Here is a 24,849-nt window from a genome sequence, read left to right on the forward strand (position 1 = left end):
AAGAGCAAAGTTTTTTTCTTGAACTTAAATGAAACGAACTCTCATTAAAGGGGAAATATAGGACTTCCACCATCATTTCTTAAATTCTCTTTTTTGTGTGTATATTAATCTTGACTTGGTTGTTGCTCCATTCTCTAACTGCAGAAAGTCCCTCTGTCCAAATGCTGACAGTACAAGACATGACTTCAATGGTTTATTGAAAAAGATAATTATGCAAATGAAACAAAAATTTCCCCCACCCAAAAAATCCCAAACACAATACATTTTGGGGAAAAGAAAAACAATATACCAGTAATGAGTTTCACCATGTAAAGCTTCTTAAATTATTTTGTATTTTTCACATAATGGTTTCTCAAAGACCTGTCCATGATTTTGATGTTTTGATGAACTGGATGCTTTAAAGATGGAATAAAGTCAGTTTCACTGTGTTGTATTTTTATATATTCAGTTTTTTTATGCCGTGTTTTATGCACGGGGGTGCGTAAATACACTAGCTAGTAAAATCATGACGACACAGCATCAGTTAAAAAAGCAAACATAAAATATTTCTAAATCCAACTTGTAAACTGCTCAGTCAACATTATTTCACACATCAAATATATCCAAACGCCACAAAGCACAGGGCTTTATCATATATGTCCTTGTTGACAAAGTGATTCCCCAAATCACAGCACAGAGTCATCACTTATTAACCACAGGACCAAAGGAGGAGGAAGGAGGGAGGGGGGGCGGGGGGTCTCTTCCTCCTGCTCCTCGTCCTCCTCCCCGCATGATTATTTAATTTCCTCTGGCATGTTGCTCTTTTAATCATAACATTTGATTTATTGATTTCCGAGGACGGCACCGACAATCAGCACGACGGCTGCAGACCGAAGCCGCCTTGTTTTTTTCTTCCTCTCAGAGTTTTTACACTTCTGATCATGGTGAAGTTAGTGATGCACCTTATTGATTGCCACCATGTGATTAAAGTGGTCAGTTCTCATTTCAGACTACGAGCTGATCTTGTTTCTTTGAATCTTTTTATCTTCTTTGTGGGTTTAGACCGAATTAGTTGCTCTTATACTATGAGTTATTTTATTCAGCCTAAGGGTGACAACGTTTTAGACTATTTATTTTGTTGTTTGAAAAAAAAAAATGTGCAAGTGAGACCCATGTCAAATTCAGTATATTTTGTAGAGCTCAATCTCACAAATTACAAATTTGCCTCAAAAGGCTTTACAATCTGTACACATACGACGTCCCAGGACATCACATCGGATCAGAAAAAACTCCCAAGAAATAGAAAAAAAACTTTCACAGGGAATAAAAGGGAAGAAACCTTCAGGAGAGCAACAGAGGAGGATCCCTCTTCTCGGATGGACAGATGCAATATGTCATGAGTACAGAAGGAATCATTACAGAGTTAAAACACATTCAGTGAATATGACAGAGTCTTCTACCCTTTCTTTCATTTCATAAAGTCACACGTGGCAGATCCCAGACCAACGTGTCGGAATGAAGCTCATTCATATGTCGCCTTGTTGTCGCTGGATTATCAAGTGAGTATAAAGTATTTATTTCCCAAAGAAACATCAAAACACACATTTCTACAGTTAAAATGATTTATCTATTTTATTTTATTTCTGAACTATTTGTTGTTTCGTTTTGTATAACGTGTATTATATTTATATTTTTTAATATTTGTCCCTCTTCTTTAAGTGCAGTGAACTTGTTTCCTTCTGAGAGAATCAATGAAGTTGTTCCTCTTTATCTTTTAACTCTAACAAACACAACAAAATGCCATTTGTTTTATTTTACTTTCATGTCACTTCTTTTCTCAATCGTCTAAGCTCGTTTTTACTTTACTTTAGGAAATTTCTTTAATTCTCCTCTTTTAGAAATGGCATTATTGTCAATCAAATCAATAAAGTTTCCTCATTAAACATTTGTTGCCGAATCACAACAAACACTTTATACATTTAAAAAAGTATACGTTAGTAACATATTATAAAAAGGATAACACATTTATTACACAATAAGTTCATTACAGGAAAAAAAAATTATTACATGCTTTTTTAATTCTCACAATATTTGTTTAACAGCATTGTCTAATTATTCTCAACGGTACCAAACATCAACTTGTAAAATATCAAACGTCTGAACATTTACAAATTGCTTTGTTCAAATGAAGGATAATCCCATTCTGTGAGAATACCAAGGCCCATTTCAAATGCAGTGTTTGACTCCTGCATCTTTTCTTTTGTTCCCAAAAAAATTGAAACAGCTAACAGGGTCAGAGGTCAGAGGTCAGCCGACCACGGCGCACGCCATCTGACCTCTCGCATTTACATACACGCTGACCTACATTCTTGTGACGGTTGTTTCTATTCCTTAAATATGGCAATAAAATAATTTCTAAACCTATTTCTTAATTTTTTTATTTGTTATTATCTTTTTTGTTGCTATTGTAATTTTGGTTGTTAATTGAAATGTCGTTGTGATCATTATTGATATTCCAGATCTACTGGTGTAGAAATTATGAGATTATTCAACAGTAGGAGCTAGTAATTGATTAGGACTGTGGAGGCAAAAGAATGATTAGTTTATGTGCAAGTGAGTAGAGGTTAGTTACAAGCACACACACTCACACCCTCTCACACACACATACACACACACACACACACATTATATTTACAGTATCATATCCCAGATTTAGATATACTTTAGTTTTTTTGGGCATTCTATTTATTTTGCATTTAATTATTTATTTGTATCGTTAAGGTTGTACATGTTTTTGTTATTTATTTCATGAAACAAAACAATTTTTTTAAACAACTTTTTTGACAATGCTCGATTTGACTGCTCCCAGAACCCCCACACAATTCAGAAGATGCTCCCTGACCTCCGACCTCTGACCACACTCCCTAACAACCTTGCTGGCTGACATCATCTCTGTTTGCATTTCAGAAAAAAGTGTGTATAACTGTGTGTATGCACGCTTGTGTTTTTTAAATATTTGTTGTTTCAGTTTTTAAAGTGAGGAGTATTGTCAGAAAGTAGGTTCTAAATATTGTTTGTGTGTCTGTCTTTCTCATGTTGTCACATCTCTGATGTGAGGTCCTGGGACAGGGATGTCGTATGTGTACAGATTGTAAATGTAGAGGCAAATTCAGAATGTGTGATATTTGGCTATACAAAATAAACTGAATTGAATTGAATTGAATTAAGAAAAAAGAAAAACAGCACTATTTGACTGTTCACATACAATATGAAGACACACACACACACACACACACACACACACACTGCTTTGGTCCAGACAAAGGGGATTGATACACTGTTGCCTTTTAGTTCTGATCCAGTCCTATTCATTTTGACTACATTTACATGCACAATAATTATTCGAAAATTCCAAATGTGTTACAGCATGTGTTCCATTTTGGTGTGGCCCAAAGAAGAGACCAGATTTCTAGTCGGAAGGAGAAAAACCTACTTTGAAACGTTATCAAGGACTTGGATGTCATCAGGTTTTTGGATATGAGCAAATATTGCAGCGCCGATCTTTTCATGGAGGTGGTTGACGCAATGAGAGAGAAAGGCTGTGTTGGTACGGTCAAACGGTCCACGGCTGCATAAACATAGTCCCTGACTTATTACAAACAAAACCAATAGGAGTAAATAAGAATTCATGACAGGTAAGCAAACAACAATCTCTCTCCTGAGCGCCTAATCCTATCTAGCCCGGCCTAAGAAGGCAACGTCGCGCATTCTGCATATTTAGCCCCATGTCTGCATTTGAGTGGCTATTGGTTTTTCAGGATAAAAGGGCTTGTAGTGCAATGGCTAAAAAAGGATCAAACTTAAAAATGTTCTCTATTCATTCATTCATTTTATCAAGGAACTATTTGCTTTGTATCGTGGAATAATGTCAACCTAAGCATATGAGTCATTCTCCCTCCCTGTGTGTTGTTATCCGAGCTTCTACTTGCTATTTTAGTGCACGTGAATGCATCTGATCATGCCCCACTTGCTGCGGAGCTCTCTTCACTGCACTCATATGACGGTTACTGAGGGTCGCTGTCCCAACCCTCAGGTTAGCACTGATCGCTCTTTCAGCAATATATATGCTCCTAATTCCGTATTGAGAAAATCAAATATTTTCATTAGGGCTGTGAAACGATTAAAAATTTTAATCGAGTTAATCACAGGTTTTTGTGGATTAATCATGATTAATCACATATTACCGATATTTTCGGTATATTTTGTGAGAACATAGAGATTTATGACAAAAGACGGATATATACATTTATACATTCTTCTATACAATGGTGCTGCAACTCAGCAGTTTCTTAGCAGTTTTTTTCCATATGGAACATTAATACATCTTCATCCTAAACAGAATGTTTAACCCTCCTGTTACCTTTCGGGTCAATTTGACCCCATTCAATGTTTAATGTCGGTGTTCTTTGGGGTCAATTTGACCCCAGGCTGTTTTTCACTGTGTCAAACATATAAGAAATATCAACTTTTTTATTTATTTAAAGGGATATTTAGGTAGTCAACAAACAAACATAAAGTACCTCACACTTAAACTTGGGAAGCAATATTAATTCTAATAATTTTCTGGAGGTTTTAATTGCTGGGGTCAAATTGACCCCGAGGGTAAAATATGTTAGTAAATGTAAAGGTAACAGGAGGGTTAAACAGAACATTTTTCTCTTGTTTGTCAACCATTAACTCCACCATGACACAATCTAAAGGCCTCTAGTCTTCCTCTAGCAGCTGCTGAGGCAAACTGACTGTGTGGGTTTTCTTCATGAACTGGGCCGTGATGAAAGGGACGGCGGGGACACCGCTGCAAAGCTGAAACCTCACCGGCCCGGACAGGTGGACAGATTGACAAGTGACTTTTTTTTTGCTCGGTCCCGATGCGCGCGCACGGAGCTCTGTGGCGCGCGAGACGGGGATCGATAAGTGTTAACGCAACGCGAAGAGACAGAAATGACATGCTGCTGTGGAGATACGATCAACAACAGACGTTTAGTTTAATAAAAGAACAAAGACGTGCGATAGAGAACATGTCAGGGGGCGGGCCAATCTTTTTAATGTCATGCGATCTACCAACACTACGCCGCGATCGACTGGCGGATCGCGATCGACGTGTTGAGACCCTGATCTACAGGAAGTAAAAGTCGTAACAAGGTTTCCGTAGGTGAACCTGCGGAAGGATCATTACCGATGAACAGCACGACCGTCTGCATGAGAGCGGACATAGTTCAGATTGAAGTGGTGTATTGGAAGCTCATTTTGCAAGTGACTTTTTTTTCGTCCCGACGACCAACAACAGACGGATTGGAAGCTCATTCTGCGCATGCGTTAAATGCGTAAAAAAAATAACTCGTTAAACCTGTAATTGAATTAACTGAGTTAACGCGTTATTTTTCACAGCACTAATTTTCATATATAAAATGGACAGCATTTTCCGGTTAACATCCACTCAAACATGACAGGATTCACTTTTTCAAATCAATCATTTCATTAATTTTAATGACAAGATGATGAAATAAATACAGAGTATATATATTTTCTTTCAAGTATTGGATGAATAAAATATATTTGTTAAACTACAGCATATTGTGTATATCTAAATGTGGTTTTAGTATATATTACCCTTCATAGAGTAATCTCTACAGACATATTGATATGGATGGAGCCAGCCTTAATAAAATCATTAAAAATGCAAAAAGTGCATTCTGGAAAAATGTTACCTGATACGGACTGATATTGTATATTACAAAAATAAAATGTGACAAAAGAGGACCAAAATAAAATGTATTTACATTCTAATAACTCTAAGTCAATTAAGTACTGTGCTCAAGTCAGAAAATAACATGACCAGTAAAGAATGATTTGAACCTTTATGCAAACAATCTTTTTGTCCTGAAAATGACATTTCAATTCCTAGAAAACAACAGGAGGTGAAATAGCTGAAGTTTATCTGCAGATTACAAAAATAGTCCCAGTTTCTCACATTTTTTATTGTCTCATTAACACTTTGCAGGAAATATGTAAATACATGACAAAATAAAGCACATGTCAGATATGATAATTCACATTTGATATGCCTGAAAACCATGTGTCTATGAGTAAAAATACCCACAGGACCAAATATCATTGAGCATTACAAATCATTAATTCTAATCAACCACTTATTACATACTTTATCGACGAGAAAAACCTTCATACCACAAAACAAAAATGCTCCAATTGTGGACTCAACCAGGATAACTTTATCCAGAATTTAGACCAATCCCAAAAAAACAATTTGATACAAAACATTTGTAGTTAATATCTACAAATTTAAATTCATGGCTGTGAGAATACATGGCTTCCCATTGTTTCACGCTGTCTTGTGTTGGACATATTACACATCTAACGCTTACATTTAGTTTTTTCTTCAAAGATGAAAGCAGCGTGCTTCATTCAGTATGGGGCATACATAAGGTGTTTTAATTGTTCTTTAAATTCGTTGTTTAAAGCTAACTATTTCCTATTTTCATTATCTATAGTACCTTTAACTTACTATCATCTTGAATTTAAAGACCAGGACCCCTAAGTATGATGTTCTTATTGACCGAAATCATTCAATACTAATACAGGAAGCAGGAGAAGTAGTAGGACTTAAAGTGCAGACTTTGAGATAGGGAGATGCCTTTTATGGGGCATGAGCAGAATTTGAACACCAATACAGTTATTGTGGTATCAAGATAACCAATCAGATTTCTACATAAAACTAGGATCAGTCTAAATTGAAAGGGCCCGCTCCCCCTCAATATTGAAAGTGTTAGATTGACCCACTCTGACAGGCAGCGCTCTGGTCCCAATTGTACCCATTGACATCCGATAAATAATAACTGTATGACACCCAACCTGTTCGACCTGTAATTTATCAGCAATTTGGAACTCTTCCCAAACTTCTTGATGACCAGTCTTCCCAAGGTAGCTTGCCATTTTTGTAACAAGGTGGAAATGCTATGTTCACGCTATGAGTGACAAAGCAACATGAAACTACAATTTCCCTGGCCTCCCAGGTTCAAATCCTCTCAAACTCAGTAGAGTCCCTCACCAATGCCCCCTAGCAGCAGCACATGTATTTAAAAAAATGAATAACTGTGAATGGAGCCACCTTGCTGAAGTGGCAAATCATTAATATGGGCAATGGTGTAGAAGAGCTGGGTATACTAAGTAGATGGGTCATTTACTGAGGAGAGTAAGTGAGTATTATCTTCTATTTATTCCAATGGCTGATAAGTGGGTATACTGTAAACCCACTGGAAAAAGGTGGGTATACCATAGTACCATGTATACTGATGGGTCTGTGAGGCTATATACTAACATAAATAACCAAGTAACCCATCTAACCCTAATTAATTTTCAAGACACACAAAAGAGGGGAAAGAAATCAAAAACATTACCACAACGTAGAAGAAAGAATTGGCAGCAAACTGGCTGAAAGTGAATCTTCCTGATAAGATGCATAGTACCAGCTAGCTTACATTAGTATTCTTTACAAAGTAAGGCTTTCACTTTTAAAACATTTACTCAAATGCAACTTTGTCCTAAACTGCATTTGTAGAATTGAGTGTAGCATTTGTTTGTGGTGCCTCTGCTTTTTTCCAACATCGACTCTTCAGATTTGTTGCCAAGGTAGTTTGTACAGTTTGTGAATCCAGAAAGCAGCCCTTCCTTTATCCACACATTTGACATGTATGGTGTGGAATCCAACATCCTTCTCTGTGCTTCTTCTCGTCTGTTAAAAATGTTTTATGGACACACAATCTGACTCGGTCTTTATAAAGATTTGTGCTAAATGTTGCGGTGGTAAAGTGTTAAATTGTAACAGATGTTGAATAGCCCTGGCTCTGATTCATACATTTAGTCATTAAGTTTATACATTAATTTTTTCTTGAGCAGTGCCATAGAAAAGGTTCTTCTGAAACATCACTCCTCTTGGCTTTAAACCCTTGTGTTGCCTTCGGGTCAATTTGACCCGATTCAATGTTTCACCCTCCTGTCGCCTTCGGGTCAATATGACCCGATTAAATGTTGAACCCTCCTGTTACCTTTATATTTACTAACATATTTTACCCTTGAGGTCAATATGACCCCAGCTATTAAAATCTCCAGAAAATTATTAGAATTAATATTGTTTTCCAAGTTTAAGTGTGAGGTACTTTATGTTTGTTTGTTGACTCCCGAAAGAACACCGACATTAAACATTGAATCGGGTCAAATTGACCCGAAGGCGACAGGAGGGTTAAATATTGAATCGGGTCAAAATGACCCGAAGGCAACACAAGGGTTAAATGGCAAACAGTTAATGACTTGCTGGTGAAGAAAGTGGAACATTTAGCAGCTAAAGAGACATATATTTCTCTCAGGACTTGGTGGAGACAGAAAATAGATCTCAAAGAGAGAAAATACTGGACTCAAAAACAACTCAAATTGTGTGTCTGATGTATGTGTAAATATGAAAATTCATAAGGTGTTAAAAGTTTCAACTGCAAATTTAAGAATAAACCAACTGATATCTGTATGACAAATCAAATATTTTGATAGACCTGTGACTAGATGTTTCTCCATGTGACTTATGTGTGTTAAGTTATTTAAATTTTTGCACAAATCGTCAGGAAATAAAGCTTCTGCCACATGCCTAAATTGAATGGAGCAATGGAGCAAACACAACTCCTGCCCTGTCCTCCTCTGTACTGTTCCTGGTAGGTCCCAATGTTTTGACATCTAACAAAGGTGACAAACTCATAGTCTTTATACCTATGTAGGAGGATCAGCGCGACATGAGTAGTAACATGTATTTTAGTTCTTAATGAGAGAGTTTGAAGTCGGAATTAAAAAAACTAACAATATTTCAGAGTTTTCAACGTGGCCCTCATCCTCTACTGTAGTAATCAAAGTAGTGACAAGATTTAAGTTGATTTGAAATATGCCAATATCACTGCTCTCCCTCTTCACACTACATATCTAATGCTGGATGCATAAGAATGTTTTAGTACCTCTGCCAATCAAACCACAAATAACCATATTGCTGTCTCACTGGGTGTTCAGACCGAAAGCAGCATTGCGTTAAAACAACTCACGGGCTTGTGTAGGCGGTCGCTTCAACTCAGCGTGTTGCTGCGTGGAGCTGCGTAAGATTTTCAACAAAAACTATGCCAGGTTTAACTTTTCCATTTTCAGACCATCTCTACATCAGAATCCAAACTTCATCAACCTCATAGAACTGGAGAAGGGATTCTACGTTCTTTGACGCAGTGTTCATGTCGGTCTGATTTGTAGCCGCAGTCCGAAGAATGACGAGCAATTAAAAACACCATGAAGCAATTCAAGATTGTGATATTCTGCCATAAAAACAACGTTGCCCAAAAGTCTATCCGCAGCCACCTTTTCTAAAACTATAGTCGTCTTTAGATTCTTGAGAAGTAGAAAAAACAATAGACTCCTTGTCACTTGAGAAGTTGCAGTTTGTACAAACGTTAGTCAAAGGTGGCTTTGGAACTGAAAAAGGTGCAGGAACCAATTGTACCGACCACAAACCATAATGAAATCTAGCCTTGTTTGCCTCATTTCGACAACTGTCGCCCATCGAAAAGAGCTGGAAAATCCGAAAGGAGCGCCACACCTGCTGCAGTTTTTAGCCCAAAGCACAGTGGGAGAGGGAGAGCTTCAGCAGTCCCTCCGTGTGCATCTTGTAGAGCAGTTTGAACTCTGCGGGGAGCTGGTGGGACTCCTGCCATTTGGTGGTGAACTTGGTGCCCTTCTTGTCGTAGTAGTGGTACGGCAGCTCCTTCCCAGTGTTGGGGTCCCAGCCGAAGGGCCAGAAGCCATACAGGTGGATCTGGTCGCACATGGAGGATGCCAGCGTGTACATCAGGATGCCGGTGCTCAGGCGCTTTGGCGACAGCTGCTTGGTTTTCCAGTAGCTGTTGAGCACAAGTGAGGAGAACATTTACACATTAATAGAACCTTGTATTTTCCAACGTGGAGTGTTAGATTGCATTCACACCAAATCAGGCATTGTGGCAAAAATGCTAGTCCTCCCATTCGTTTGCATGTGGGTAGTTTCCATAGACCCCCCACCAGAGAATGAGTGGGGGCGGAGGATTTCCAGGGTGACTCAAAAAAAGGAACATAAATTAACTTTGTGGATTATATGAGGTTCTACAGAATGCTTCCTATTTTTGGCCATTATTAATCTAAATTTACATTAATATATGGTGGTATACGCAACAAATAGTGTCTCTTTATATACTTTTTTCCTGACATTATGGAATGGAACAGCCTTTCTGGATGTTTTTGTAGCTTTCAGACATTTACGGTTTGCAGTGTCTGTCCATACTATGCGGCAACCTTTGGTTCTGCCGAATGAAGTCGATGTAGAAATGTCTAAAAACGTATTTCACTGACCAGCAATTCAGATTGTTTTGAAGTCTATGAGAAAATGATCGTACTTCTCTCTTGATTTATTTCCTCAGTAAACATTGTAAACATGAGTTTATGGTTTCAATCTCTCGTTTCAAGTCTTTTTCAAAATAGCATGATGTTCAATTAGTAAATTATGGTCACATACATTATAGGCCATAAAGCGGAGTATGTTTCGGGGTGGTCTTATTGTAATTGACAGGTCGCTGTTTGTACCAGAGCCATATACGACATATCTACGTCACTCCACATCATTCCAAATACTTTGACTTTCGTTCATCAGTTGTGAAAATAAACAACATGACGACGGCCTTGTTCCAGGATGGCACCAAGCCTCAGAACTGCAGTCCACAAACGAATGGGGGACATCACAATGACTACATCCATCCACAGTCCATTGTCCACACCAGGTATAAGAACTTCCAGTTTCCTTAGATTTAGAGCATGTACTTTTCCCATAAGTTTTTAACTAAAGAGAATAGATTTTTAAGTCAACGATCAAAAATATGAGAATAAACTGTTGACAGCAATGATTTCAGATTGTCGAATCTGAGAAGAAGAAAAAAAAACTAATATGACCACCGCTGACCAGACAATCCTGCTCTGCAGAATCACAGAGGGGGGCCTCTCCAGACTGGCCTCAATACTACCACCTCCAAAGAGTCCTTGAGGTGCTGAAAGCCGACTTGAGCTGCTTGAATGTGGTAATTCTTCCAGCAGGTAGGTTTAATGGGATTGGTGAAGATTAGGCTACTGTACGAGCGGCCTATTCTGCTGCAACAACACTAAGCACCAGACTTAAATCCCTCTCCACACACGCACACACACACACACGCACAAATACACACTCACAGTCCCAGCTCTGTGCCTTACCTTTCACTAAATAGCTGTTTCCTTATAATCTGTCTTTGGCACCTAAATCTCCAATTTGCTGTACAATACAATGCAACCACACAACCTACTACAAACAGGACAGAGATGAGGACATCAAATGCACATAAAAATAGAGCAAGAGAGAGACCAATGGAAAATCTAACAGGTTTTTACTGAAAAACAAATGTGTGCTACCATTTTTTGTAGACAGCATTGCCTATCTTCACCAGGTGTATAGTTGTGTACAAGACAAGCAGAACATTGACTTAGATGAACATAGTTAGAGATGCACAGAGACCAGTCTGATAGCTCAGCATACCTACTTTGCATATTGAGATCTGATCTTAGTGGTGGCAGACAGAGGAGAACCAAAACATGGATGGGATATTTATTAATGTTCCGCAGTCTTACTGGGTGCTTTACCTGTTGACATACTGCATGATGTTTCCGGGCCAGGCCAGCTGGACCTTCAGCTGACCTCGATGTTCCACGAAGAAGTCGACCAGCGTCCTTGTCACCGTGGCCGACGTGTGGAAGAAAAATGCAGGGATCCACAGGATGACGCCGTCAAGCTTCTTCAGGCTCAGGAAGAAGTTGTTCCTGTCCTGCACAGTCAGTAAATTGTTGTAGTATTTCTCCAGGATACTGGGATTAAAGGTCGTCATGTTGGTCCGCCGCCCGACATCCTTCTTAAAGATCTCGGTTGGTGCGAAGTTACATCGGAAGACAAAGTCAAACTTCTCGATCTGGGCGCCGCAGTGCGAGCCTGTCAGGATTCCGCTGTTGCCGATTACTGCGCAGACTTTGTAGTGCTTGTTGAGGATCGGAGAGGCCTCGGGGAGGAGCGAGCGGAAGTTCTCGCCGATTGAGAAGACGTACTTGTGACTGGAGTAGTCGTAGTGCATCAGTTGTCCGATTCGGACTGAGTCTCTTGTCAGTGTGAAGTTGTGGGGAATGTCGATGTATTGGGAGATCTCGTTTCTGCAAGACATTTTTGTAGACTCAATAATAGCAATACCTATGCAGTATAATGGTGTTGGATTGTAATGTATTGAAGGTGGACAGAAAAAACATGAACCATGTCCTGCTAATTATTATTTTTTTATGTAAGTTTGCGAAACCTGCATTGAAATATTGGCTATTTGAATGAATAGATATCAGAGTTACAAAGTACAGTTACTAAAATAACTAAACATATGTATATATATATATATATATATATACACTAACGTTCAAAAGTTTGGGGTCACTTAGAAATCTCTTTATTTTTCAAAGAAAAGCACTGTTTTTTCAATAAAGATAACATTAATCAAAAATACACACTATACATTGTTAATGTGGTAAATGACTATTCTAGATGGAAACGTCTGGATTCTAATGAAATATCTCCATAGGTGTATAGAGGCCCATTTCCATCAACTATCACTCCAGTGTTCTAATGGTACATTGTGTTTGCTAATCGCCTTAGAAGACTAATATCTGATTAGAAAACCCTTGTGCAATTATGTTAGCACAGCTGAAAACAGTTATGCTGGTTAAGCTATACAACTGGCCTTCCTTTGAGCTTGAAGTTTGAACAACAAAATTAATACTTCAAATATTAATCATTATTTCTAACCTTGTCGATGTCTTGACTATATTTTCTATTCAATTTTCAATTCATTTGATAAATAAAAGTGAGTTTTCATGGAAGACACAAAATTGTCTGGATGACCCCAAACTTTTGAACGGTAGTGTATATATATATATACTGTATGTATATATATATATATATATATATATATATCGATATATAAATACAATGATACTATATGTTCCAATTTGAGATATTTGCATCATTGTATGCATGAATAGAATATAATAGCGCATACTTTCAGAACAGCAGAAATAACTACTGAGCCATAAAAATAGATTTAGAATGTTTAGTTTTTTAAATTATGACTGCTCTTTAATGTTGCTTATCAAGGAATATAAGCTTATTTGTCAGGTCTGTTCAGTGTATGGTACAGTCACAACTCTGCTTGAGACAGTTGGCACATTGACCATAACAAAATTTAAAAAATAATGACAAATAGTGGATTAAAGGAAGAAAGCCTATGGGGGGTTTAAACAGTTAGTACTGTACAGATCTTATGAACTATGAACACAGTTAATATCAGTTGTGCATTTAAAACTGCATTAAAAATGATTAATGTGCAAATTAATTAGACTACTGATGTTGATGCAGGTGTTCTCTTGTATTGTTGCTACTCTGTTTCTTCACCATCTGTCCCCCACAAAACCGATAAAACACCATGTGTGAGCATTTCATTTTGTTATGCTTTCTCTCATCTGATAATCAGTTTATCTGAACAGGATCCCAACTCCCTGGTTGCATAAAAAATATGTCTGCTTTTACCAGAACTTCCACTTGACTTGGACTTGGCTAGGACTTGCCCTTACGGACTTAACACTTTATAATAGCTTTGATAAGGCTAAAGTCTCAAGATATATTTGTCTCGAAAGACTTGAGACTGGACACATTTTTGTCAACGCTGACTTGAAACTTGAATTGGACCAACCCTCAAGGACAGTAGACTTGAGTTCAGACTGGCTTTTGTCAAGACTGAAGACATGTACTTGTCTCGACTTACTTCAGAATTGTCTTGGGCTTGCTTTGATACGACTGGAGAATCGACATGACACACTGGTCTCAACAAGACCTAAGACTCCAATTTGACTTGTCTTGACTGACTTGAGACTTAACCACAGACAGAGTAACCTACTTCAGCTGGAGAAAAGCAGAACTGTTGTAGGTCCATTTTGAGGAGTTCTGCAGGTCCTCGCTCAGAGCGTTGGTCAAAGGAGTGAAAGCCGGATCCAGATACTTCAACGCCAGCTGGGAGCTACACAGACGAGTGAGACGAAGGGGAGACACAGAGGTTAATCTAGTCTTCAGATGTTCAGAGATGGTCGGCTTCATCTTTTTTCATTTTAAAATGTTTTGAGCATTTTAGCTCTTTTAAAACAAGGTTTGAAGGTAATGCAAAAATATCCTCATTTTACCTGCATTGCAAAGCATGAAAGTAATTTGTTTGACAGGCCAAGAAATAAAAGAAGTCAGGTTATAAACAAGCCAATACCATAGCAATATTATTGTAACCACATTATTTTGAGTTGTGGACAAAAGTGTGTAAATGTACAACAATTTACTCTAAATAGATATAAGATTGTACACTTTTCTTGCATCCAAGTAGCAGCAATTATGCTATTGTGTTGTTGTATGTTTCTTAACAAAAGAAAAATAAAGTATTGACAAAGATAACAAACAAAAAAGACTACAAAAATACAAATTTGAAACAAAACTACCTGCTTGGTTTTGTTGAAATATCTTGTACGTAAATTGAAACTTGGTGTGGAAATACTTTCAAACTGGTAGTGAGATCACCTGACCACTCGTGTTTCTTGATGCTGTTGTAGATAAACTGTACAATTACAGTTCATCTTCAACTGGGCTCTGCAGGAAATGAGTGATAACTGATATTTCAGAATAAGTACCACGGTCTCTTCGCAAAGTAAAAATAACTCCCCAAAAGTTTGATTCAGCAGATATCTGGGGGCTTTCTTCCTTTAGGAAACCAGCTGCAGTGAAAAACTGATTCTGACACTTTTATTTACACTATGAGCTCAGTGTAAACACAGCCTCTTGTCTCGAATCAAATCAACCCAGCATTCTGTGGGAAGATGAGCAACAAGGTAGCAGGTGTTCTGTCCATTTTAGCAAGTTGCATAATTCATTTGAGACTGTATGTGTTATGATTTGGAGTGTTTCCTGTTTTGTTTTGAAGTCCCTGTCTCGTTTCCTGTTTCCCTGCGCTTCCTTCCTTGTGCTTGTTTCGTTCCTGATTGTCCCCAGCCACGCCCTGATCGTCTCCACCTGTGTCTCGTTTTCCCCAGTGTATTTAGCCTGTGTCTTTCTGCTTGTTCTTTGTCTGGTCGTTTTTGTTCCTGTCTGGTTCTTGTCCCTGTTCCTGTTTGTTTCTCTCCTGTGGCCAGACTGTGGTTCTGCTCAGTGAACAATTAAAGGAAACCTTTTTATTTTGAAACTCTGCCTGCTGCGTTTGGGTCCAAACCTCTGCATGATCACGACAGTATGTTGAGTGAAACATAGACCCTTCAACCAAATTTAGTTTAATTTGATTTCACTTTCGATAAGATTTGAAAACAACTGCCCACATCTTGAAATGATACCTTGTTTACCACATTTCGAGACATTTATATTCCATGAGAAATCCAATGAAGTCCACTCGTTGGTAAATTTGTTCTAATTTTAAAGACTAAACATGAGGTTGACCTACTTGATAAGATGAACAGTGTTTTAAGTGCAAGAAGTCTCAACTAAAACCTAACTCTTCCAGTGAAAATATATAAACTGAGAGTTAACCAGGAGAATACCAGTGTAATCATTTACTTCGCAAGCAATATTTCAGATTTTCCCATGGGAAACTTGACATTTTGAATGCATTTTACTCTTTCTTGTCCATACTGCTGTCTCCTGAAGCAACATTCTGTCTGTCTGTCTTTCCTCTCAACACAACACTCTAAGATTCAAGATGTGTTTAGCTTAGCTTAGCACAAAGAGTGGAAGCAGAGGAAAACGTATTGCCTCGATCGATCAAAAGATTCAAAAGAATCCACCTTTCAACAACTCCAATGATTTACTTGCATCTTGTTTATTAAACTGGTGTAGAAATATAATGTTGAAAATGAAACATTGTCGTTTAAGCAGCACTTAGGCATTTGTTGACCAACAACTGCTGGGGACATGACATGACTCCTAGCATCTCAAAAGTCCTGTCCTCATGGTGGAATCAGCAAGTTTGAGATCCGTCTCAAACTCAGAGGCAGACACTGTTTTTTTTTACCATAGTAGGATTCGTAATTTTTTACCATAGTAGAATTCGTAATTTAGCATTGTGGATGGAATCTGGACATTATAGTCACTGAGTGTTGTATGTCGTGAAAATACAAACTCACTGAAAGGTAGGAAATATTGTTCGCGAGTTTCAATGTGGGAAAAAAAAATACATCAGGTACATCAGCAACAAAAGAAGAAAATAAATTCTGACATTATAGTCAATATGAGGTATGTACATTTTAAAAACAGTTAAGGACCCTTTTTCTCAACTGGAGCTCTGCTTTGTAGGGATGTTCATACAAGATCTCATAGTTGAGGTAATTTGTGTTTTTTAATTTTCATCTGCCTGCAGTCATCTAGGCAGTAACACTAAGGACGACAGCCCAAAACATGGGGAGGTTGTGTTTTCATTATATCTCATTACGTATTTTAGAAATTCCTCAGTGTCCGAAATGTCCAGATTCCATGTGATACCCGCTCAGTATTAAAGCTACCTAGAACTCCAAAGGGTAACACGTATCTTCACTGAGAAGATAAAACAGGCTGACAGCTTTGGAGTTGTCTGTGGAGGTATTTATTTCCCCATGTCTTTTGTCTTTGTGGTAAGCTGAACACTGAAAACAATCTTTGCATCCGACTCTGGAAGAGATGAACAAGAGATTTTCTACAATGGAAAGTGAATATAGACAGAGGTCTTTCCTCTTTAACATAATCTTCTGCCTCGGATTAACATCAAAATGTCAAGTTTCAGGACAAGACTGCTATGGCAGACACAGCTGGTCAAATAGTATTTTGCGAGTCAGTTTGGTACATTTCGCATGAAGAGCGAAGTGGAATTTACTCAATCAGGACAATTCAGACAGCGTCAGAACACTGAGAAGGTTCATTTCAACATTCTGTGATTTACTGTATACTGTCCAGCACCTCTGTGATGCCCAACCAGTCTAAGATAAACCTTAAAAAAATATGCGTAAATACTGTTTGACCTGGATCTGATGTCAAGTCAGACAACCAGCAGCTTATTATTGTTGTTGCATCGTTCGCCATTTTTGAAGCCAGAGAGGTGCAGCGCTGAGTCCGGAATCAGCATGATGTACTGTAGTAACCAACTTGAATTTTCCTGAAGAATACAGTGGGAATACTAAAGTTGAGCACATTGCATTTGGGAAAGGTTTCACTTTGTATCAAGACTTTGGAACTGAATTCATATTTTTGCTGGACATTTAAATTGACCACATTCTCACTTTCAACTCGTCAAGTACGACACTAGGCTTGAACTATGACGCTCCAGTTAGACCTCGAGCATCATGTTTGGAAGTGTCAGGGATAGCGTGTCAGTTTCCACTCGTGACATGCATAGTGTCTTTTAGGAAAATAAACAATGTCAGATTACTTAGTTTTTAAGTTTATTTATGGAAAAAACGACTTGGCTAGGCTAAGGAAACAAACACACTTGCTTTAAGTTTCAGTACGCAAGTTACTTTATAAACCTAAAGTAAGAGAAATTAACCTTGACTTAGCTTCACATGGAGCATGGATAGCTGTCTCCTGGGTGAAAATTCTGTGTTTGTCGGATGTGTCCAACCTACACGCACAATGTCCCGCTCTTTATACTACGTCAGTTGCTCTGACCATCTAATAATTTAATGTTACTGTGAAAACATCTCCTTTAAACAACTGTATTTTTCAGGCTTCTCGCAAAAAAACATATTTTTCAATGGTTTTACATTGGTATTGGTTTAAAGCCGAGTGCCGAGTGCACACAGATGCTAAATGGTGCAACAGAGTAATTTACCACTGTAACCAAACTGGCATTTTGACGAGTTGGGAGTAAAAATGGGTTATTTGAATATATTCTGAATTTTCAAAATATGCATGCAGAAGAAAAGATTTAAAAGATTTTTTTGTAAACACATTTTTGGGGCCTTTGAGGATTCAGTAGAATGTTGTTATTAATCCACAAATATGCAGATCATTCATGTTATTATCAAAGAATAGAACCATAAACAAAACTAAAAAACTAATAATTACTCCAAAAAAAGTTTGATTCAGCAGATATGTTTGTTCCTTTAGGAAACCAGCTGCAGTGAAAAACTGATTCTGACACTTATATTTACACTATGAGCTCAGTGTAAACACAGCCTCTTGTCTAGAATCAAATCAACCCAGCATTCTGTGGGAAGATGAGCAATAAGGTAGCAGGTGTTCTGTCCATCTTAGCAAGTTGCATAGTTCATTTGAGACTGTATACGCAATAATGTCATGCATTAATGAGATATGTGACACAGTATTCTGTTCTGAAAAATATTCCACAAATTAAGATCTGAGAACAATTTTAAAAAGATTTTGAAAATGTGTTTTTTTTACTCTAAGTAATCTCCTCAATTCTATATTTCATGCTGTTTAAAATCCAACACCACATCCACCAAAAGCCTTCCGAGTAATCAGGGTCATGGAGTTGTTGCTCCTTTGTAACTTGTTAGTGACAGAAACAGTTTGATGCTCAGTATCAGAATAGATAGATAGATAGATAAAAAAGATTGTTCCATGAGAGCTTGATCTATATATATAAATATATATATATATATATATATATACATATATATATATATATATATATATACAGGACTGTCTCAGAAAATTAGAATATTGTGATGAAGTTCTTTATTTTCTGTAATGCAATTAAAAAAACAAAAATGTCATGCATTCTGGATTCATTACAAATCAACTGAAATATTGCAAGCCTTTTATTCTGATTTATTGCTGATTATGGCTTACAGCTTAAGAAAACTCAAATATCCTATCTCTAAATATTAGAATATCATGAAAAAGTATACTAGTAGGGTATTAAACAAATCACTTGAATTGTCTAATTAACTCGAAACACCTGCAAGGGTTTCCTGAGCCTTGACAAACACTCAGCTGTTATAAATCTTTTTTTTTACTTGGTCTGAGGAAATATTAAAATTTTATGAGATAGGATTTTAGAGTTTTCTTAAACTGTAAACCATAATCAGCAATATTAAAAGAATAAAAGGCGTGCAATATTTCAGTTGATTTGTAATGAATCCAGAATGCATGACATTTTTGTTTTTTTAATTGCATTACAGAAAATAAAGAACTTTATCACAATATTCTAATTTTCTGAGGCAGTCCTGTATATACAGTAGATCAAGCTCTCATATTAAATAAAGGAAAAGGATAGACAAAGTAAATCCTTGTGTTTTAAATTCAAGTGTCAGCACTCTGTATTCACCTTAGGTCAGGTTTGCGAGGCATCTGGCTGCAGGAGGAAGGTAAAACAAAAACAAAAAAATAAATTCATTCGCATCTTTATTATCACCAGTACAATTACATTTATCTGACAGAGAGGAATACCTAAAATAGTTTATAGTAGACTATAAAAAGACCTAGCATGCAGTCGTAAATTGCATTTCAAATGCTTACTTGATATTATATTATTGTAACAATGAAACATTAACCCTATAATATAATAGCTTTTATGATTTTTGAACTATTTTATGGCATGAAATTTTGTTCAGAATTCAATTGAAATGTAATAATTTGTTAACGTTTTATGCAGCACCATCATTCGATATGAATGTTGATTTGACCAATACTTTTGTTTAATTAATTATTGTATTAATTCCCTGCAAAAAGCATACTAAATAACATGCAAAAAAAAGATTGATGTTCAAGGTAAACATTACACCTGGCTCCATCAACATGTCTGCATTGTCAATGTGAGCATGTTAGCATGCTGGCATTACCATTTATTTCAATGCACCACGTTGCTTATCAAATTCATAAATGCAACTTCACATTGCGGTTGGGACACATCATCTCTGAAACATTTGTCTGTTATTAAAGTTTTTGGAACTTTATCTATGTGAATCTACTGTGTGTTTTGACCAGCGTCCTTGCAAATATCATCATCCAAAATAGCATCTGATTCTCTTCGTCTCCCAGCAAAAAATATTTTACAATAAAGAAATTAAAGGATAAGGCAATGAAGAAGATAGATTGTGGCAGGTGATTGCAGAACATCTTATAATCTGGGTCGGTCGCAAAACGAGAGATGTAGGAAAGATTAGACAGTAGTGATTGTGCTCTAGACAGCTAAATGATAGCTCATTGATAACTAAATTCATAAAGCCCAGCTTGGGACTACTGTTATCCTTTACAACTACGTAATTATTTCAGTTTTGTCTTGTAGTTTTCATAATGAAGAGATTAATAAAACGTTATGCAAATTTTTAGAGTCCAGTGGAAATGTGGGCCTGGTGGTGATGCTAGATTACAGGTAAGGGAGTCACCAAGATAATTTTGAATATATTCTTTGTATATGTAATCTGGCCAAAATCATTTATCAGAGAAAAGACAGACCATCAAATGGACTCTCCATCAACTGGCTGCACCACATTAAGAGCAAAACCAAAATGTCCCCACTTGATCATAAACTCTCATTCTACACAACTGCAGCAGGTATCTGTCAATGGGAGTGTTTTCCCTTTAAAACGTGTCTTTCCCTCCTTCACCTCTAACTCACTCTGAGTGTGACCTTGGTCCAGTGGTGACAGAAAGCGAGGAGGAAAATGATTACAAGCGGGAAGAAAATAAATGCGGCTCTATACTGTAAATTAGATCCAAGGGCGGCTCGCTGGCCTTCATAACCTTCATCAGAACGATACCGTTTTAAGTATCACCCTCTGGATCTGACCAAACAAGTGAAGAACAACAAAGATTTATTAAATAATTTTACTCGTGGCCCAACTGAAATATGTGTAAAACAATTGTGCAGCAGAATCACAGTCACCCAATTCCACTAAATTCAAATTTTCATAGTGTACTTGTTTTGCAGTCTGTGCAGATACCATGTGTGCTAGCAGGAAGTGATACAAGATGTGTCACAACAGAAGTCAATCAAACCATGACTTTGAAATCGAGTGGCAAGAATCACCTTGGTAGCGGAGAAGTAAGTAGTAGTAGTCTTAAATGACAAGACTGTAAAAGGGGTGAATGTGACTCAAACATTGCCCGAAACAAATCTGTATTAACTTTATTATCCACACTTACGCTGCAAGAGGCTGCAGTGATATTTTTTACAATATTCTAAATCAGGTACAAAATAATATTTTAAGATCACAAAAAAAGCATGAATTTAGTTTCCTCCTGGAACCCCCAACAGTGCACTACCTAAAGACTATATTCCCAGAAACTACTTTTTCCGTTTGAAAATGGAATGGTCTGTGATGTATTCCAAAGCATTTTAAGGGAAAGACACATCTAACCTCTCCAACATAAAGGAGAGCAGTTGTGAAATAGTCATACAATTTAGAACAAAAACAAACAAAACAAAAATATGGCTATATTTTACTTGAATAGCTGTCACAAACGCAATGAAACCCTCACAAGTATACCAGAGGAAACAGCAGACGTTTTTCACAACACGTGACTAACACACATCAATCTGTTTGTGGAGCAGCCGTCTGTCCTCGTCCACTGCAGGTAACATAGGGAAGTCACACAGAATTTGATCAGAAGAACAGGCTAATCAATGAAAGATAATTGCTGAGCTACTTGTTTAACTGTTCATGGAGTTTATGGATTTGGGAATTTTTTGTAGATAGTCGAACTGAGGCTACAGCCATGATATGGAACTGAATCGTATCGATAAAGAATACTAGTATTTATAAAATCCGAACAATATCCATCCCTATTTAACTAGTGATGTGTTGTCATGGCAACGCTCTTTTTTTCAGCAAAGAACTTTCTTCCAAACTGTTGCAGCAAAGTTTCACAAGCCTCCTAGGAAACTAATTAATAATGAATGATGCCAAAAGCACACGACTAACGCTCACTGCTGTACCGATGTTTAATGAAGGAGCGAGGCCAAGGAAACAGAGTATGAGCGATGTGATGGTGAACGGGCGGAAAACCATGTTATCTTGTTAAAAACCATAAGCACAACCTTTCCTTGACCTTTAAACTTTTCTTTATTGGGGACCAACTTTTTAAACATGACAAAACAGGCCAAGAGCAGGTTTGTTGTTTAAACCTTAAATAACAGCAGAGCTTACATGACCATCACCAGCCGCCAAGTCAAATTCTTCGTGTGTCTAACACACGTAGCAAATAAATGTTTCTGATTGTGATTGTGATTCTGATTATATCTTATTCCTCTCATAAGTTAAACAAACTGAATGTACGATAGCCGTTCATATTAGAATTTTTTTAATAATTATTGCAACACTAAAAACATTCAGGCTTCCTTGTGTGGCTCAAAGGTGAACTGCAGATATGAATGTTGAACTAAAAGGATGATGGAAGACATTTATTTGGCAAACCTAATGTCGTGTTCACACCAAAAGTGTTGCGAATCTTTCAAAAGTTGAAATGAAACTAGTTTTGCAACGTCCAAAGCGCCTAAAACGCATCGCCCCGATAAATTTGGCGTCTATCGCAACCACACGCGTCTGCACGTTGACTTTACATGGGATTTCGTTGCGCGAAAACTTTGCAACGCTTTTGGTGTGAACATAGAGATCTTCTACGACCGATCTGAGGGCCCCGACCTAGGAAAGGATGCAGCGGAATTTAAGAAATTGTTCTCAAAACATTATCATTGGATTATCGTAGAAAACAACATTGTTATTCTGTCTAGCTATAATTAACACAGTTGAAAGCTCATTTGTTGTGTCTAATCAAGTACTATAGATTACCCTATATGCTGCAACATTACCATAGAATACTACTGAAATGGTGTAGCTCAAACCATAAAAACAGCCCCGAAACAAATGCACACTTTTGTATTTTGTCTGCATATGTTTGGCCTCACAGTGTGCAAATAATGAGAATGAGCATTTTAATACGGTGTCGATTAATTAAACGATAGACAAGTACTGCATGAAAAGCAGCAGCAGTCTGAGAGCTGCCAGGCCAAAGGCAGCAGAGAGGTCTCCATCTGAGGCGGATCACTGCTGCTCCTTTTCAAGAGGCAACGTTTACGTATTCAATGGTTCGATTACTGTAATCTTCCAACTCAAACTGGGAAACTAGAGATATAAACAGTAAAGAACATCATTCTTGAGGATTTAAGACGCTCAATGAAATGGCACATTTAACTCTCACATTCAGCTGTTTCTTTCTACCCTGTCAGCATGTGTACACCTGAATGCACGAAAAATAAAATCCAAACACTCAGCTGACGCGATGCTCTCAAATGTCTACAGCTCTAGAGTCTGGCCGGGCGTCCCCCCACCCCACCCGGCACTCACCGAAACCCCGCGTGGAACATGGACATCCTGGGTCCTCCGTTCGGTCCATATCTCGGGGTGCTGAGCAGAAAGTCTTTCTTGATGGACACATAGCTGATGAGCGACAGGATGAGCAGCGCCACGCTGAACATGGCTAGCCCCAGCGCGCTGACGATCCGCACCATCCTGCCTCTCTGCGGAAACCGGCACCGCCGGACCAGAGGATCACCGGCCGGCCAGGACGAGGAGACCGCGAGCACCCAGGCGCACCGCATTAGCGGTATAACGAGGGTCGTGGACGCGGAGACGACGGTGCGCGCTTCACGTGGATTTCAGAGGCCATGCGGGGGTGAGGAGGAGGAGGAGGAGGAGGAGATGCGGTGGCACGACAGCGGAAACGCATAGGCGGCGAACAGAGGGCGCAGAAATGCAAAAAAGGTCGGTCTGGCGAACGTGGACGTGCGAACAGCGGGTTTATACACGCGTTGTAATAGATACCACGGAAACTGCAGAGTCCACGCGTGTATCTAGGAGTGGAGCGCGGGAGGCCGCGTGTTTTGCAACCGATCTCATGACCGAATATAATGAGGCGAGGAGGTTGCGAAACGTCGGCGGATGAAAACGACGCACGCAGGAAAAACGCAGAGTGTGACGCATTTGCAATCCGCGCATCACAGAGTTGAGAGCAGAGGATGGAGGAGGAGGAGGAGGAGGAGGGGTTCTTGGAGGTTGGTTTTGTTTTCTGCAGGCTCAGATCACAGCCGGTGTCATAACCTCGAAGCGGCGAAAGGGCGGAGAAGATGGTGGCGACCGGCGGATGCTGCTCCCTCTCCTTATCTGCATCCCCGGAGTCTCTCTCTCCCTCTCTCTCTCTCTCTCTCCCCTCCGATAGTCTAATTAATGAAAGACGTGCGTGTCGCTTTAAGTAGACGCAGTTCTTGTATCGCGGTAATCAGATGAACCGCAGCAGCAAGCAGCATCCGAGGCGGAGCTCATGCATCCTGACGGAGTCAGAGAGACGTTGGGGGAGAGGGGGCTCTGTTTATTTTCTACAGCAAAAGGCCTATATATTGTTTCCTGTAAAAAAAAAATTAACAAAATGTGACTATAATATGTTCTTTTATATAAAATGTCTGTTTGGAAGTACAATATGAACTGCAGCCATAACTGTTTCTAAAAACCATTAGATTAGGTAAATTAAACGTATTTCACTGTAAATGCTGTAATTTACGCTATGTTATCAGTTCATTGTTGCACATGCCCATCATTTATACGTGTTTGTCACCAAATGATTTGTAAGTAGTGCAGAACCAGTTCTTTGGAACATTTCAAACCCATCGTGACAGG

The 24,849-nt window shown here is 38.3% G+C and overlaps 1 protein-coding gene across 2 annotated transcripts; it reads right to left on the minus strand.

Annotated features, from left to right (window-relative positions):
• Nucleotides 1–5,884: 5,884 nt before the first annotated feature.
• Nucleotides 5,885–24,608, minus strand: st8sia3 (ST8 alpha-N-acetyl-neuraminide alpha-2,8-sialyltransferase 3). 2 transcript variants are annotated; one of them, XM_056432787.1, is made up of 5 exons: nucleotides 23,524–24,608; nucleotides 19,503–19,529; nucleotides 14,115–14,234; nucleotides 11,773–12,330; nucleotides 5,885–9,977 (listed from the first exon to the last, which is right to left on the minus strand). In XM_056432787.1, the coding sequence occupies exons 1-5, from the start codon at nucleotides 23,775–23,777 to the stop codon at nucleotides 9,689–9,691; spliced, it is 1,248 nt and encodes a 415-aa protein (XP_056288762.1). In that variant the 5' UTR covers nucleotides 23,778–24,608; the 3' UTR covers nucleotides 5,885–9,688. The 2 variants fall into 2 exon arrangements, with proteins under 2 accessions (XP_056288762.1, XP_056288763.1); XM_056432788.1 differs by lacking the exon at nucleotides 19,503–19,529.
• Nucleotides 24,609–24,849: the final 241 nt, after the last annotated feature.

This window comes from Pseudoliparis swirei, chromosome 15 (assembly GCF_029220125.1).
Source record: "Pseudoliparis swirei isolate HS2019 ecotype Mariana Trench chromosome 15, NWPU_hadal_v1, whole genome shotgun sequence".
NCBI lineage: Eukaryota > Metazoa > Chordata > Actinopteri > Perciformes > Liparidae > Pseudoliparis > Pseudoliparis swirei.

Excerpts from the sequence above, each read along its gene's own strand:
- st8sia3 (XM_056432787.1), bottom strand. The coding sequence starts at position 23,777 with ATGCGGTGCGCCTGGGTGCTCGCGGTCTCCTCGTCCTGGCCGGCCGGT. Across the intron at positions 14,235-19,502 it reads CCTCGCAAACCTGACCTAAG|CTCCCAGCTGGCGTTGAAGT; the intron begins GTGAATACAGAG and ends TCGTCTGTGTAG. Across the intron at positions 9,978-11,772 it reads ATCATGCAGTATGTCAACAG|CTACTGGAAAACCAAGCAGC; the intron begins GTAAAGCACCCA and ends TGTGCTCAACAG.